The sequence below is a fragment of the Hoplias malabaricus genome, chromosome 12 (genome assembly GCF_029633855.1).
Source record: "Hoplias malabaricus isolate fHopMal1 chromosome 12, fHopMal1.hap1, whole genome shotgun sequence".
In the NCBI taxonomy this organism is placed as follows: domain Eukaryota; kingdom Metazoa; phylum Chordata; class Actinopteri; order Characiformes; family Erythrinidae; genus Hoplias; species Hoplias malabaricus.
Window position 1 is genome coordinate 40,816,083 of NC_089811.1, and position 11,832 is coordinate 40,827,914.

The window sequence follows — 11,832 nt, forward strand, 5'->3', positions numbered from 1 at the left end:
AACAGATGCCTGGCAGAATGACAGTGTAGAAAATGGAAAGGGGGAGTGGTGAGGAGGGAGGGAGGGAGAGGGAGGAGAGCTGCATGGAGCTCAACTCTGCTCTCTCAGTCTCAGTGTTCTCAGTCATAGCACAGGACACATCCTCAGGCAAACACTCCCTGCCTCACAGGCCTCACATAGACCCTGCTTCTCCTTCATCGCGAAGTCTGGATCAGCAGAACAAGTTTTAGTCTGGTGAGTGCCCTCCCTGCCTGCAATTTATTTTGAACAATGACAAATTTAAAATGCATCACTTACCCATAGACGTACAGCCCTTCACTGTGAATGTAATAGAAATGTTATATTGCTTTCTTAGTGTAATGGGGTTAGAGCTCATGTTACAGCAGGGCTAAATTTAGGATCAGTTTTGAAGTTTTTACACTTAGCTCTTTGCTCTTTAAAGATCTTTAAAACATGCTGATCCTGTACAAACTCATAAAGGATTCATTTTAAAAAGCTACAATTTCTAGTTTTTACAAAAGATGTGTAATGGTAAACACATTGTTCTATCTCCTATAAATCAGGTATTTATAACAATTATTATTATAATTGAAGTATTGATATTTCTTGTGTGTATAAAGCCCACTCACAGTGACATATACAGTGAAAAGTGTCATTGAAAGGCTTATAATGTACATGCTCTGTGTGTAAATGCCTATTAAATAATGTTAAACATTTGCACTGGACATGAAATCTTTGCAGGAGAAGCCTTTGCATGTTTGAGTGCCAGTAAAGCAAGTCATCATGAGGCTTAAAACCTGAATAGATGTAGATAAACCTGTATAACCATTTAGCTTATGGTTGTAGAGTGATGTACCCTGCTCATGTCCTGAACCAGTCTTGGCAGGCAGTATGAAATGTCCATGGTCAGAAGAATCGTTGGTGTGGTGGTACACTCAGTGATACATATTCTGTACCTTTAGTTAGAGAACATATCTGTACCTTATTCTATTATAAAGGTAGGTTGTAAAATGTTTAACGCAGTTCTTCTGGAGAAGAGAATATAACTTACCTTTAGGGAACACACCTGGATCTTTAAAGCTCCTTTGGACCTTTTAAAGCACTTTACACTGTTTGTACATTTAGTGACAAACATACACCTCTACCATACCTTTATTATAGTGTAGAGATGTGTTCTGCAGGACTGTGTAAATTACTAATCTTGCAACTGCTCTTTTGCGATTCCATTCTAAACCACTTAAAAGAAATATTCGTATTCCATTCAGTGGTGTAATGTGATTAAAACCATATTTATTCAAGAAACAAACAATGTGCTGACACTCTGTTAAAAAATGTGTTCATTCAAAATGGTTGAAAGAATCTCTAAATATCATTAGGCGTATCAGTTTCACTCTTTCCCAGTAATACAAGAAACCAGGCCTTTGTTTCCAAGATAAAGTACAAGTGACAAGAGCATCGTACAGAAAACCTGATAGGTCTCTGGAGATATCTCGTATGTTCTCCGAACAAAACCACTTGCTGGGTTTCATCACTGAAATGTGTTTGGTGCCCACCCTGTCTCTGGACGAATTTCATGAATGGAACCACATCAGTGGAGCACTTAGTCTGTGAGTGCTGGATAAATTGGGATTCAATTAACAACAATCTCAGTAATGGCTTACAGTGTGAGGTGTTTAATCTGTGCTCGCCACATGTACTTCATTCAGGAAAAGGCTTTGTCATTCATTGTGATTATATGGTCAGAAAAGATACAATGTATTGTGGATGGAAGGTGATTACAAAAAATTAATAAATATTATGTCTGCAGATAAGCTGTGTGTTGGAAATGGAATCCCTCCCAAAAAGTTGTAAGTTTATTTGACCTCATCCCCTCCCCCAACCTATTGGCATAATTGCCCAAGCAATATAAGTAATATGAGAGAACTCAGCATGATTTACTGAAGCCTTATTCCACCTTTTAGGTGATGCTAGCCTGGAGATCATGAAGATTGGAAGTGTCTTGAGAAAAGCAAAGTCTCGCATCTGGAGAGGACACCGTCATTACAAACTGCAGGACGACTGCAAGACCATTGCATACAAATCCAGCTGGGCTATGAACTCCTACTCGACCTGTAGGTACTCCAAAATGTGTCAGACCCTCCGCAGTAAGAGAGGCTATTGTTAGTATCCATGCAGAAATCCATCAGGCTCATCCCTTTCCGCTGGATTAGTCAGAATTTATGTGGATTAATTTATGTGAAACTCTGGGTACTGATTGAAAACTTGCATTTGCATAATCACATAAAGGTAGAAGGGGCAAAATTTGGTGCTTTCATGTTCCTGCCTGGTCACAACAAATGCTCTGTTGACTGATTTTAAGCAGTATATTCATTTCAACCGCTGATCAGTTTCATGGTTTTGGTGTATGCAGTTTTGAAGTTAATATGCTGCTTAAAATCAACCAACAAAGCACTGCTGATTATAACTGAGCAATGCTGATTGTGCCATGATCTCATTAGTGATCCACAAATAGTGTTTTCCCATTTTTTTTGCAATTTTCTGGCTCTTAAATATGAGCACGAGTTTGCCAAAGGTGTGCACTGATATATTTTAACACTTCAGTTTTACAGAATGTTTTTGCCTGCAGTTTCAGTGGGTGATGTGGAGGCAGTTCGCGAGGGCCACGAGTCGGAGGTGTTCCTGAGCGTAGCGGATGAGTTTCCTCCAGAACGCTGCTTTACACTTGTTTTCCGTGGACGCCGCGGGAACTTGGACCTTGTGGCTGAGTCAGCCGAGGAGGCTCAGGCTTGGATTCAGGGCATGCGGACCCTCATAGAGAACTTTGAAAACATGGGCGAGAGTGAAAAACTGGACCAGTATCCTTCTTGCGTGCAACTGACACTCAGGCATTTTTATGATCTTTACATTATTGTTTTCTCGTTAATATGTAAAATATTAGGCCTTGCAAATACACCCTTTATTTCATTTCAAGGAAAAATTAACTTTAGGTACAGGTTATTCACAATGTGTGGGGGAAAAACTAATTAACAGAGGCATGATCAACCAAGTATAATCACACATGGTATTCAGAATGTAGTGTCTTTATTCACTTCAGGGTAGTTGCTTTAAAATCTTAACAGGAATATGCAAAGATACTTTTACATATAATTCATGTCTTCATACAGATGGCCAAATAATAGTTCTCAGAACACCAGCTTGATTAGCAATTTTTTTTAAATGATTTCTTCCTGTACTTCATAGTACCTTCTTGACAGACAAATTTTCTGACCCCATGAGATGACTTCAAGCCCAGAGAACTCCCAACCGTTTATTCATTCATTATCTGTAACCCTTATCCAATTCAGGGTCGCGGTGGGTCCAGAGCCTACCTGGAATCATTGGGCGCAAGGTGGGAATACACCCTGGAGGGGGCGCCAGTCCTTCACAGGGCCCAACCATTTATACATACATACATACATTTTCTTTTCTGCTTCTCCATTTCAGGGTCGCGGTGCCAACCATTTATGTACAATTTTAATTGATATAAAATCCAATTTGAATAATACAGTTTCAGGCTGCATTTCTTGATGCAGCCATTAATTGTGTTAACTGAATTGTGTTAATTGAAAATTATTTTCCACAGTACTTTCCAGGAGCCCACGTGTTTGTGTCCATCACTGTGCCTATAATGGTTACCTCCTATAAGGGCATGATGGTCACACACATTCTGCAGAAGTTTCCACCCTTGGCCTTTACACACCACGATTTCCCCTGACTCTCTGAATCTTTTCAGAACATTGGGAAATGAAGATGGTGAAAGACGTTACATTTTATCGCAATCTGGTGCTAAGAAGCATTGTCTTTGAACTGACTGACAATTCCCGTCTGAAGTGTGTCACAAAGGCGTGAATCATGACCCATCCTTGTTGCAAAGACTGAGCTTTTTGTGGATTCTCCTTTTATGCTATGTTTTTATGACCTTATCTGTTACCAGTTAACATGCTATTTGTGGAAACTGCCCGATTACTTTTAATGAAATGTAAAAAATAATTCTATCAGTAAAATAAATGTTTAAGCAGTTTAACATTTTTTTAATTTAAATTTTAGGAAATTGTCCAATTTGTACATTGCTTCAAAGTAGTTAACAAATCATTTGCAGTAATTGAACGCTAAGTTTATAGTGCCTGTGTTTACAGCAACCCAGATTAGCATGAATATTAGAATATATTTCCCTTTAACACACTCTCCTCAGCTGGGTCTCTGACTTGTTCCTAAAAGCAGACAAAAACAAAGATGGCAGGATAAGTTTTAAGGAGGTTCGCAGGCTGCTGAAGCTCATGAACATGGACATGAATGAAGACCATGCTAATTCTCTTTTTAGGGTGAGGAAAGCATGGGTTTTATTTGCTTTGCTTTTATGTATATAAACATAACAATTATATCATTGTATTCGTAGAACTAGGGTGACAAAACGTCCTCTTTTACCCGGACATGTCCTCTTTTTTAGACTTAAAAAAATGTCCGGGCGGAATTTCACAAATGTCCGGGATTTTGTTTTTCTAGAGCTTACATAGAACTTCCAGAAGTTTCGTTCACAAACTAGTCCCGCCCTCCCCTACTCCGATTGGTTCGCTTGAGTGAGAAGGGGGCGTGGTGAAGTAGCCTAAAATCTTCTGATTGGACGGTCTGACTGTAGAGCTACCGTTATTGGTCGATAACCTTCTCTGTAAACATTTAATTGGTCAGTCTGCACGTCAGTAGTCCTTGTCTACGTCAGAGGCAAAGCTCATGTACCCACCCTCATCTCGAGCAGCTGTGCCGAAACGGAAATGTAAGTTCTCGGATGAATTAAAAAAGAAATTCCCATGTTTTGTGTAGCAAATAAAGGTGTAAAGGACCTAAAAGCACACATGGGTTCAGCTAAGCACACAATTGCAGCGAGGGGCGTGACCTCATCTCTCTGTGTCTCTGTGATCCACTCATATCACCACAACACACACTAACACACCACCACATCAGTGTCACTGCAGTTCTGATTATTATCTAAGATTCCAATAATGCCTGCTCTGTGGAGGTCCTCTGTGCGTTCTGACCATTGATGAACAGTGTGAAAGGGGGATAACAAAGTACAAAGAGCAACAGATGCACCACAATCTTCAGCTGTAGAACTACAAGGTGCACCTACTTGGTAAATGAAGCTGATAATATTGACAGGGTGTGTAGAAAAAAAGGAAGTATATTAAATGTTATGGCTGATAGGTTTTTTCAAAGATAATAAACTAACTTATTTTTCCTCTTTTTTTTGTACTCTTCTTGACATAGATGGCAGATAAGAGCCAGACAGGCGTCCTGGGAGGTGAGGAGTTTGTCCATTTCTACAAAATGCTGACTCAGAGGACTGATGTCTTGGAGCTGTTCCAGGAGTACTCCAGTGATGGTCAGACAATTTCACACTGCGATCTGGAGGAGTTTCTGCGGGAGGAGCAACTTGAGGGGGACAGGAGTCAAGAATATGCGCTTGAGCTCATCCAACGATATGAGCCTTCAGACACAGGTACTGTCAGCTATGGGCAAAAATGCTTCAATATTTGGTTATATAATTATCTGAAATATAACCTACAAGGTACGTGGAAAAGATTATTTGCTTAAAGTAAATGGTCTAGCACCTGTGTACATTACAAAATGTTTATCTTCCAGCATGTGCTATTAGATCTGTAGATGCAGGCCTTAAAATACCTTCTTTCTATTACTATGTTTTACTCTGTTTGGAATTCCAGCTTGTATTGGGCAGTCAAGTTTGGTACAGGGCGGCACGGTGGTGCAGCAGGTAGGTGTCGCCGTCACACAGCTCCAGGGACCTGGAGGTTGTGGGTTCGATTCCCGCTCCGGGTGACTGTCTGTGAGGAGTGTGGTGTGTTCTCCCTGTGTCTGCGTGGGTTTCCTCCGGGTGACTGTCTATGAGGAGTGTGGTGTGTTCTCTCTGTGTCAGCGTGGGTTTCCTCCGGGTGACTGTCTGTGAGGAGTGTGGTGTGTTCTCTCTGTGTCAGCGTGGGTTTCCTCCGGGTGACTGTCTGTGAGGAGTGTGGTGTGTTCTCTCTGTGTCTGCGTGGGTTTCCTCCGGGTGCTCCGGTTTCCTCCCACAGTCCAAAAACACACGTTGGTAGGTTGATTGGCGACTCAAAAGTGTCCGTAGGTGTGTGTGTGTGTGCCTTGCGCCCAATGATTCCAGGTAGGCTATGGACTCACCGTCCCTGAACTGGATAAGCGCTTACAGATAATGAATGAATTTGGTACACTTTTATAATAAATAAGGTGGTCTAGCTCTCTCTCTATATATATATGTAATTACTATAAATTTTCTTAGTTGCACAACTATACAAAATCCTTCCTAATCTTCATGAATATTTATTGATTCTCATATTTTGTATTGTTTCTTCTTACGGGACAAGGATGTTTGCTCTCTTGCTCTCATACTTTAAAACTTTAACTTATGAATTAATTTTGCTTAATGGCAAATCAGTTGAAGGTATATGCAGACATACCTTATTGATTTATTGAACGAATGTCTTTTATTTGTCCCTGTGCAGCCAAAATGAACCACACTATGTCGATAGATGGCTTCCTGATGTATCTGACTTCAGCTGATGGCTCCATTTTCAACACAGAAGACCAGCGTCTCAGTCAGGACATGACCCAGCCTCTCAACCATTACTTCATCTCCTCCTCGCACAACACTTATCTCCTGGAGAACCAGCTTAAAGGGAGGAGCAGCGTAGAGGGATACATTCAGTAATCAACATAAATTTAGACATTTTGATTGAAGTCTTTTGACTTTATTAACAGACACTAACAAAAAAGTATTCATTGTCATTCTAATATGGTGACATTATTCTAATGTGTGTGTAATGAAGTGTTTTGCATGTCAATAGCATATTTAGTAGTAATTGTTGTATCTTAAACCACATTGCTCTGTTACACTGCTCTAATAAACCTCTTTCTAGGGCTCTGAAGCGAGGCTGCCGCTGCTTAGAAATCGATTGCTGGGATGGTTCCAATGGAGAGCCTGTTGTGTACCATGGTCACACCTTTACGTCCAAGATTCTCTTTAAAGATGTAATTAACACAGTGGCAAAATATGCCTTCAAGGTAATTGGTCTTCAGTGGGAGTTCTTTCACTATTTTTTTCAAGATTTAAACTCAATTCAGCGAATAATAAAAAGTGCTGCAGACTGTTTGATCCTATCATTGGGTGATGCTTCAGACATTGATTGATAGTACTCCAAAAATCAAATCAAATCAAATATATTTGTTTAGTGCTTTGTAAAACTAATGTTGTCACAAAGCAGCTTCACAGAATTCCAGTAAAGACAAAGTTTTGACATGAAATATAAAAATCTGAAGACTGTAAACGTCCCCCTCGTGAGCGAGGCCAGGGCAACAGTGGGATGGAGACTCTGTCTGAGCTGAGGAAGAAACCTTGGGAGGAACCCGGGCTCACACCGGGGGAGACCTACCCTCCTCTGGTCAATCTACTGGTGATAACAGTTAGGAGTCTGTGGAAACTTCAGTGTAGGGGCAGCTCCAAGGCAGTTAGTAGTAGTGGCTGGAGCGTGGACAGCTGGTCTGAAGCGTGGAGCAGGAGCTCGACAGTCATCCATCAGAGTCCAGATGGACAGGTGGGCAGTCGTTTACTCGGAAAAAGGTAGAGGGATGGAGTTAGTTGTGATCTGTTTGGGTGAATGTAAAGCAGAGAATGTGAACATTTCCAGAGTGTGGCTAATGACTCCGGCAGATCTGACTATGACAGCTTTAACTAAACGCGGACGCAGGAGCTTCCTGAAACACTCCCTGCGCTCCACTGTCGACAAAAGGGCCTCGCTCTCTGGGTGGATAGAACTGCCCTCCTTTTCTGCTCTTCAGAAGCATAGTGCTAGCCAGTGCAAGGGTCTGTTACCTGGCATGACAGATCTGGACAGTTAGCGTTCTCCTTCAAGTATGTTGAGCTGTCCATAGGTGCTGTGTTATTAGTAAGTCAAAAAGATGTGCTTGTCTCAGGGGAAGCATATGCTTGCTCTCACCCTCCCAGGTTGTTGGCATTATGTGTGATTGGAGGAGTCTTTGTTATCAGGTGGAATTTGTGGTGACTAAATTGGAGAGAAATTTTTTTAATTTCTTTTTTAAGACAAAAAAGTCAGTGAGAGTGGTTGCTTCCAAAAGTCCAGTCACAGAAATGACATAAAATGCACCTTAATGTGCATCTTAGCATTAAAAATGAATGATTTTCTCCTTTAACCTAAGATGAATACAACAGGAAATGCACTTGGTTATTTGTGTTGGCTAAATCTGTCTAATTTATCAATCCACCCCTTTTCCAGAGCTCAGAGTACCCAGTCATCTTGTCTATTGAAAACCGATGCAGTGTGGAGCAGCAGAAAGTCATGGCTCAGCTCTTAAAAGATATCTTAGGTGATATGCTGTTGAGGACTCCATTGGATGGTAAAGTCCCAAGTGTGCTGCCATCTCCAGAGGTGAGAAATCGTTTTGGCTCTCTGTGGTAGCTAGTAGCTGTTTTAAACTCTATAAGACCACACCTCTCACTTATTTATGGATGTCTGATTATCATATACTCATCATGATTTATTTACTGACATTGAATTTTCGTATCATAATGGGTTCTGTTAGCATGAAGAGTTAAACTGACCGACATAATACAGGAGTATATGCCCTAAAACAGATATTGGATCAAATGGATATTAGTTGAAAGTGTCTGTCAGTATTTTATTATAAAAAATGCTTTGGTTTTTTTTTGCATAAATGTCCATATGTTTCAGGATCTGAAAGGGAAAATCCTGGTGAAAGGGAAGAAGATTGGGGGACTAGAGGATGCAGACAATCCAGTAACAGGTGAAGTGAGTGATGAAGAGGACTCTGCAGAACTGCGTAGAGACAGCCTGACAACGGAGAGCATGCCATCCGAGAGCAAGGTACGCATAGTATGCATCTGTTACATTCTCCAGCAATAATAACGTTAATAAAAAATATGTATTAACACCAGCTTGTTTTGGTCTCACTATATTATTTATAGTCCTTTTTGTATATGGCTTCACATATGTGTTTTAAACATAGGATTTAGGATCATGGCTTATAAAATACCTTATGCCATCAATGTCACAGCTACTGAGCTTGATACTGTTGGATGATACAGATTGAATGTGCTCTTGTACAACAGGTTATGGACCGACATCTGCCTATTATTATAATGAGAGAAATGATTGGGATAAAGATTAGGGTTAGGTGAGAGTGATTGCGAAACAGTGGATTAAACATATACAAACCAGCTATGGGTGGGTTGTCCAAATAAAATCCACATTTTCTGTCCAATCCTCTTTGGCATGAAATATTAGGTAAATGTTTCACACGTTTCTTCTTTATTGATGACTAGAAATCAAAGCGAAGTCTAACTAAGGAGCTTTCAGACCTCGTCATATACTGCAAGAATGAGAACTTCAGCAACTTTGAACATTCACGCATCAACGGCAAGCAATACGACATCTCCTCCTTCTCTGAATCCAAAGCCCGTAAACTGATCAAGGAAGCTGGTAAGCTCAGAAATACATTTATCGCAGATCCTGGTCATCAAAAACAAAATACTGTGTTGTTACCTTTAGTTGTAACCTTTAGCAACACGCAATAAAATAACTGTTGTTTTAAACTTTAAAGTAATTTGTAAATTTAAAATTTGAAACATACTCCAAAAAAGTGGGGAAAGAGGTTGTTTACCACTGTGTGACATCACCTCCACTTTTAATTACATTGTTTAATTATTTGGTAAATGAAGATACCAACTGTCAACATTTTGTGAGTGAAATTGGTGCCCGTTTTTGCTTGATGCAAGACTTCAGCTGCTTAAGACGGTGCCTGATTCGCCGCAGGTGATAGATCTGGACTGCAGGCGGGTCATTCAAGTACACACTCTTGTGTGCACAAAGACACATTCTTAAAGTACATATAAAACGAGGCTTGGCATTGTCTTGCTGAAGTATCTTCCCATGAACTTCCCATTATAAAATGTTATCTTAATGGCGTCTCCGATGTTCAATTCCACATCAACTGCTACTCGAAATGTCACCCACGCCGTCGTCACCAATGTACTTCTCATACCATGAGGGACTGGATGGTCCCTTGCATCATTAGCACAGAACATACAATGCTCTCTGGCATAAAGTGATGTGCATTTACATATTTTTTGCATGCAAAGAATGCTCCTTTGGCGAATGCTCCTTTTATATTTGCCTGCAAAGCACAATTAAGTTGTTCAGAGAAACACAGGAAATATTTTCTTTGTACATTTGTCAGATAAATAAAATAGAGAATTTAAAAAGTTACACATTGTATTGCATTTTACAAAATGTCCCAGCTTTTCTGGATATTTGGTTTGTATTTTATACTTGAACATTTTAAAATCCTCCTAACCCCTTCTGCTTTCTTTTATGACGTTTTATACGTCCACAGCTGTTGAATTTATTCAGCACAATGCAAGGCAGTTTACCAGAGTGTATCCTAGTGGCCTAAGGACAGACTCCTCAAACTACTGCCCCCAAGACATGTGGAATGTAGGGTGTCAAATGGGTAAGGCAACAACAAATGTAATTTAAGTGAAGCTAAATTATCAGTAGAAGTATGAATTAGGTATAATTTAATTGTGGAAATTAGCCAAAACCTGTGATCTTTCTTCACAAATCAATCTAAGAGACTTAAACTGAAAGAGTTCTTAAACTGTAAATTGCTTAAAAGCAAAACTGAATTATGTGCTAATGTGTCTGATTCACAGTGGCTTTAAACTTCCAAACAGCGGGACTGGAAATGGACCTTAATGACGGTCTCTTTAGTCAGAATAACTGCTGCGGATATGTCCTGAAACCTGAGGTCCTGCGCAACAGTGATCAACATTTCAACCCAGAGAGACCTCAGGACCGCAAGGATTACTGCCCCCTCATCCTTACTATTCAGGCAATGAAAGATTGACTAATCAGTTTTAATCTAGGCTTGCATAACTTGACTGAGACAAATATAACTAAAAATATTACACATCTGATCCCTTGGTGATTTGTATTTAGGTAATAAGCGGCCAGCAGCTTCCCAAAGTAAACAACAAGGAAGGCTCCATTGTGGACCCTTTCGTAAGAGTAGAAATATATGGCGTTCCTCCCGACCAGACTAAACAGGAGACCAGCTACATCGAAAACAACGGTGAGCAACAGTGATCTCAAAAACATTTCCACATGAAAAAAGATGCTGGAAAACTTTTTTAAAAATGAATTGATACAATTTTGTTTACACGAATCATGAGATTACTGTTCCCTTTTTGTATTTCTCTTCTGTGCAGGACTCAACCCGTGCTGGAATGAAACACTTGTGTTTGCTGTCCATAGTCCTGAGATTGCCCTTGTCCGCTTTGTTGTAGAGGACTATGATAAGGCGACCAAGAATGACTTTATAGGGCAGTACACACTGCCTTTCTCCTGCATACAGTCAGGTGAGTTTGCAATCAGGACAGAGCCATTCCACTCAAACTAATATAAACTCAATAAACTAAATTAATTAGTTAATAATAAACTAGCTACAAACCATAAATGATTTTTTTTTTCATCCCTGCAGGTTACCGCCATATTCATCTTTTATCAAAAGATGGCACGAGTATTTGTCCCTCTTCTCTCTTTGTGCACATTAATATTACAGAGGCGTCTTAGGACAAGCTCCAGTGTAATCAATTCCCAAAAACAACAATCATTTCACACCTTGGTAAACATATATCCTGTGTTGCTGTGCGCACGTATAAAACCGATTATGTGT

The 11,832-nt window shown here is 40.1% G+C and overlaps 1 protein-coding gene across 1 annotated transcript; it reads left to right on the forward strand.

Annotated features, from left to right (window-relative positions):
• The first annotated feature begins 32 nt into the window (after positions 1-32).
• Positions 33-11,772, forward strand: plcd4b (phospholipase C, delta 4b). The gene is made up of 15 exons (XM_066685946.1): positions 33-147; positions 1,962-2,111; positions 2,627-2,855; positions 4,232-4,361; positions 5,302-5,533; positions 6,567-6,768; positions 6,981-7,125; positions 8,355-8,507; positions 8,811-8,963; positions 9,422-9,578; positions 10,492-10,608; positions 10,811-10,989; positions 11,097-11,229; positions 11,366-11,515; positions 11,638-11,772. Exons 1-15 carry the CDS (start codon positions 33-35, stop codon positions 11,727-11,729), a joined length of 2,337 nt encoding a protein of 778 aa, XP_066542043.1. The 3' UTR covers positions 11,730-11,772.
• Positions 11,773-11,832: the final 60 nt, after the last annotated feature.

Excerpts from the sequence above, each read along its gene's own strand:
- plcd4b (XM_066685946.1), top strand. The coding sequence starts at position 33 with ATGGAAAGGGGGAGTGGTGAGGAGGGAGGGAGGGAGAGGGAGGAGAGC. Across the intron at positions 5,534-6,566 it reads ATATGAGCCTTCAGACACAG|CCAAAATGAACCACACTATG; the intron begins GTACTGTCAGCT and ends GTCCCTGTGCAG. Across the intron at positions 11,230-11,365 it reads CAGCTACATCGAAAACAACG|GACTCAACCCGTGCTGGAAT; the intron begins GTGAGCAACAGT and ends TCTTCTGTGCAG.